Source organism: Mus pahari, chromosome 19, assembly GCF_900095145.1.
Source record: "Mus pahari chromosome 19, PAHARI_EIJ_v1.1, whole genome shotgun sequence".
NCBI classification, from domain to species: Eukaryota; Metazoa; Chordata; class Mammalia; order Rodentia; family Muridae; genus Mus; species Mus pahari.
In genome coordinates, this window is record NC_034608.1 from 31,651,894 (window position 1) to 31,657,581 (window position 5,688).

The window sequence follows — 5,688 nt, forward strand, 5'->3', positions numbered from 1 at the left end:
CTGGGATTAAAGGCGTGCGCCACCATGCCCAGCTCTATAGGCACATCTTTAGTAAAGCAGACTTCTTCACTGCCTACGACTTGAGCCAGGGCGGATCTCTGCTCCTGGAAGGACACTAGTCCACCCCCACCCCCGACCCAAGCCCCACGCACAAGGCTCTGAGCACAGGCCTCCCCTCCCACCTGTCCTGATGGCTTCCTCCAGGCTGGAGCTGCCCTCGCCCTCCTCAAGCAGTCGACGGTAGTATCCAGGGCTCTGGTCCATCTGGGCCTGGGCTCCACTCACGGCCATCCACACACGGGCCCGATGCTCCAGCGGGATTCCCTTCCGGACATAGCGTTTCACTGAAACCCAGAGAGACTGAGGTTGAGCTCAGAGCCCAGGGGATAAAGAGGGTGCTCCCCTTCCTTCTTCCCCTGAGCACTCGCCTTCCTAAACCAGTGCAGAGAGGAACAGAAGCTTCCGGACACTGCCCAGATGGAAAAACGTCCATAAGGCTTCTGAAGTGGAACACAGCCGGTACGGATCCTAACGGCTCTCCTCCACTGCACTGTCTAGCCAGATCACCTTCTCTACCACCATCCCTGAAAGCTGCATACCCTCCACTCTGAGGACTGAAGGACTCTGTCCAGGCTCATTCTTGGCCCTAGATGGCCACTCTGCCCACCACGCTGGTTAGACCCACAACAGGACCAACTTGGGTGTGGCCCATCGGAATAGCATGTGCGTGGCTTGTACAAGGCCCTGGATCCTATGCTCAGATCCAGAAGAGACAAAAACAAGATCTGAAAAAAGACAAAGTCATAATTTAAAAATGCCCCAGTCGGGAAGTAGGCAGAGATATGGAGCCTCTGCTGCCCGCTGGACTTCAGGCAGAGGAAGGGCCGGGGGACTCCAGGGAGGTAGTAATCAGGACCTTAGACACCAACCAGGCACTTGTCCTAATCTGGAGGAACAGAAGTAGGAGACCCAGGCCAGGTCTCACAGTCACGCAGCAACAGGGACAGAAGCCTGAGGGAGGCCAAAGATGCCACCTGACTGACCCCAGGAGCCCCAAGGGACCCCGGCTTCAGCAGCCATATTCTGTCTCTCCGTCTCAGTTACTTTTCCCCACTGATCACCACTTTATCTATTTTTGCTGGAAGTAAGTAAATATCTGATGCCTTAGGTTTGGTCCTCCTTGGCCCCGGGCTGCTGCTGTCTTAATAACATCTTCAATATTTGCTTCTTCAAAGTAAATAGTCAAAGCTTTGCTGTTTGGCTTTGACATTACATTATTTTAAAGTCATTACTTTCGGTCGGAAAGATGGATCAGTGGTTAACAGCACTTGCTGCTCTTGCGGGGGACCCTGTGTCCAATTCACAACAGCCATGTGGCAGCTCACAACCATCTACAACTCTAGTCCCAGGGGATCTGGTGCCCTTTTCTGATGTCTCTGGGCACTAGGCATGCATGTGGTACATATGCACATGCAGGAAAAACACCCACACACAGTTAAAAAAAAAAATTAAATTACCTTAAGAAGAAACTGACTTTAGGGAGTGCTATAATTTGGATGTCAACTATCTCCCAGGCCCTTTTATCTAAGGTGTGGTCCCCAAAACAGTGCTGCCAGGAGGTAGCACCTTTTAAAGGTGGTACCTGATGGGGTCTTCCAGGAACTGGAGGTTCAGCCCTTGAAGGACAGTGAAATGTCCTTCCTTCTCTTTCTCTGAGTCCTGGTCATGGGGTAAGTTGGTATACCCGACACTGTCATGAAAAAAGAAAAAAATCCTTGCTGGGCGGTGGTGGCGCACGCCTTTAATCCAAGCACTTGGGAAGCAGAGGCCGGCGGATTTCTGAGTTCAAGGCCAGCCTGGTCTACAGAGTGAGTTCCAGGACAGCCAGGGCTACACAGAGAAACCCTGTCTCAAAACCCCCTCCCCCGCCAAAAAAAGAAAAAAAAACAAAAAAAAAAACCAAAAAAAACAAAAAAACAACCCAGGCTTAGAATACTGCATCTGCTTGCTATACATGGGGTCCTAGGTTCAATCCCCAGGTTTACAGAGAGAGAGAGAGAGAATGAAAGAGAGAGAGAGAGAGAGAGAGAGAGAGAAGGGGAGGGGGGAGGGGAGAGGAGAGAGGAGAGAAAAGACCTGAGGCACCATTTATGTTCAAGGACAAATCATAAAAAAATAACTTCACACGGGCAGGAAAGACGCATCAGCGGGCAGAGGCACTGGCATGGAAAGCTTGTCAACCCGAGTTTGGTCCCCAGAATTCCCACAAATCCTTGTAAAGGCGGAAGGAGAAAAGCAACCCCACAATGTTGTCCTCAGACCTACAGACACACACTATGCTGACTGTAAACTCACAGGAACAAAACAATATGGTAAGTGGATTCACAGTACACAATAAAGAATGGAGAAACAGCGGGCTACAGAATTGGTTCTACGCCTACGAGCACTAGCTGCTTTTCCAGAGGATCTGGGTTCAATTACCAGCACCCACATATATGCAGGCTAAATACATACACACACACACACACATATATATACATATACATATATATATATATATATATATACACATACACACACACATATATATATATACATATACACATATATATATACATACACACACACACATATATATATATACACACACACACATATATATATGTATACACATATAAAAGCAATGCAGAAAAACAAGTTCATACAAAGAAAGCCAACTGCTTTTTTTCAAAAGGAATGGCAAAGGAAATGCAGTAAGAGTAGTTTGTCCAAATAAAGAATGGTTTAAAAAAAAAAAAACCAACAATGTAAAATCTCCAGCCACTGGGCCCTCAGGCGTGCTGGGAATGCAAAAATGCAGCCACTTTGGAGAACCCGCTTTGCAGTTTCTTTTCTGGCTCCTCTTCCCTTCCCCTTTGATTCTGGGCATCCGATTCCAGGCCTTACCCAGGCTAGACAATGCCATGTCTTACCAGCTAAGCCTTTAATAGAACCTAGCAATCCCACAAAGAAAACCTGAAAGCCATGTTCACACAAAAGCCTGTGGTAGGCAGGCAGGCTGAGAACCACCTCAGCAGCAGAAGAGCCGAGCACACAGGGGACCCCAGCTGAGCCTCTAGTGCAACATGGAAACCTGACTCAGCAGCCCAGCCAAGCAGTTACAGGGCATGCTGACTCAGGGCTGGTCTGGAGATGGATCGGCAAGGAGCGGTTCATAGAACTCTGAAGTGATGTGGATGGGGGGTGGGGTACCCCACGAGGGTGCTGGATCTCCTGGAGCTGGAGTTTTACAGTTTGAACAGCCTGACACAGGGGCCGGGAACCAAACTTTGGAAGCAGTACAGATTCTAACTGTGGAGCCATCTTGCCCTCCCCACCTCACCAGCCACCTCCCCTCCCAGTGTTTTTCAGGCTACATTAAAAAAAGAGGACAAGAAAGATCTACAAAGGGACCAATCTGTCCAAACAGAGAATGGATAAAGAAAACAACATCAGAGAGGTAAAACCTGCAGCCACTGGAGCCCTCAGGAGGGCGTGGTGAGAATGCAAAACAAAACTGCATGGTTGCTTCAGAACGCGTTTGCAGGGTCTTTTCTGGCTCCCCACACCAGTTTGATTCCGAGAATGGGTTCTAGGCCTAGCAGGGGATCTCTACGTAGACCAGGTTGGCTATCGAGCCTCCTCTCTCTGCCTCCTAAGAACTGGGGTGAAGGTAGTCAGTCGCCCTGGCTCTGGTTTGAATTTTAACTTTTTGGCTGTTTGTCTAAAATCCTAAACCTGAACACTGAGAACAGTAAGTTTCACTGTAAATTTCAAAACTCACTTGGTAATATAAGGGTTTTGCTGTTGCGTTACCACAAAGGACAAAACAGTCCCACAAACCAGTTCCCAAACCCAATACCCGCTCTGCTATGGCCTCCGAGCCCCACACCCAAGCATGCCTCAGTTTCCAGGCCGAGGCTGGGCCTCCCCGCTGGCCCAGAGGCCAGTCTCCAGCACACCTTTATCTTATCTAAACTTACTTTGTTTCTCCAGGGGGATGAAGGCAGCTTTCTCGCCCTCACAGAAGAAATGACCTCCTTCTGCGGGCAGGGGTTCATCCAGAGGCAGCCATTAAAGCCCGGAGAAAACTAGCGTCTGTTTTGTCTGCCCAACCAAGTTGAAGAAAAGCCAGGTTTGGGGCATTCAGCTCTGATCATGCTTCTACAATGTTCAGGTGTGTGAGACTAAGCCAGGAGTCGAACAAAGAAGCAAAGGGCTCTGCTGCATGCCCTCAGTACCAAGAACACTCAACAGAGAGAGGAGAATGGAGAGCCGAGTTCAGACTCCCCCTGCTAGAGAAAACATGCTCTACTCTTGGGGCCTCCAGGTAGGCTTCACACAGGACAGAAAAACAGTATTCACCGTACCCGCTTCCATCAGTAGAGTGGTTTATAGCTGTCATCTGGGACGTCTCAGATAACAAGATCTGCAGGTAACTGGAGACATCCAGATGACAAGGGGATGCTGCCAGAGAGAACACAGATGCAGAGAGAGCTCCTGCATGGCGGCCGCTTCCCAGCCTGACCATTTGAGATACTATGTCAGTCTCCTCTAATACCAAGGGCATAAGCCACGACCTAAAACATCCTCTCTCATGCCACTGAGGGGAAATCCTGAATGAGAAGCCTCTTTGGGACATACAGAATACCATCATGTTGATGTCTCCTGGCACAATCGGTGTTCCCTTACGGTTGGTACTGAAGGTGCTTGCCCCACAGACAAGGCCAAGAAGACCAGCCTCAAGCCGGATAATGAGAGGAAGCACTCCGTGATAAAGAGAAAGAAAGGCGTGATCGCCCTTAATAGGATGTGTACTTATAGTCCCTTAGCCCCACCCCCACCCCATCCAGTGGCTTGCAGACTCCTAGCTTCTCCTCACATGGATCTCCCAGCAGCTGCTGAGACCTGCAGCTTGCTGGCCCTACTGTCTCCTTGAGGGTCCTTCTGAATCTATTGAAATTGTTTTACTAACCCCAAGGCATGGTGATGCACACCTTTAATCCCAGCACTAGGGAGGCAGGGGCAGGTGAATGTCTGGGAGTTTGAAGCTAGCCTGGTTCATACAGCAAGTTCTAGGTCAGCCAGGGCTAGAAGGATCATAGCTCAAACAAACAAAAAGCCGGGCGTGGTGGCGCATGCCTTTAATCCAAGCACTTGGGAAGCAGAGGCCGGCGGATTTCTGAGTTCGAGGCCAGCCTGGTCTACAGAGTGAGTTCCAGATTGCCGGGCCTGGTGGCGCAGGCCTTTAATCCCAGCACTCGGAAGGCAAAGGCAGGTGAATTTCTGAGTTCGAGGCCAGCCTGGTCTACAGAGTGAGTTCCAGGACAGCCAGGGCTATACAGAGAAAGCCTGTCTCAAAAAACCAAAAACAAACAAACAAACAAACAAATGCGCCAGTGAAATTCAGAACTTGGAAAAGTGGCCCTGTGATCACTACCAATTCCAACAGGCAGAACACCGCCAAAACCAGAAAGCTACGCGTGGTGGTAAACAGACAGAAGGCCTGTATCAGGGGGGCTGAGACACAAGGATCTCAAGTTGAAGGCTAGCCTGGATTACATAGGCAAGACCCTGCCTCAAAAAACCAAGTGAGCTGGGCATAGTGGCGCACGCCTTTAATACCAGCACTTGGGAGGCAGAGGCAGG

General features: G+C 49.7%; 1 protein-coding gene across 1 annotated transcript in view; it reads right to left on the reverse strand.

The window, feature by feature from the left end:
* The window catches only part of Grtp1 (growth hormone regulated TBC protein 1), a 26,743-nt gene that overhangs the window by 17,777 nt on the left and 3,278 nt on the right, over window positions 1-5,688 (reverse strand). Inside the window, exon 3 of the mRNA XM_021218639.1 lies at window positions 183-344. Coding sequence (XP_021074298.1) covers window positions 183-344 — 162 coding nt within the window. The remainder of the gene's footprint in view (window positions 1-182; window positions 345-5,688) is intronic.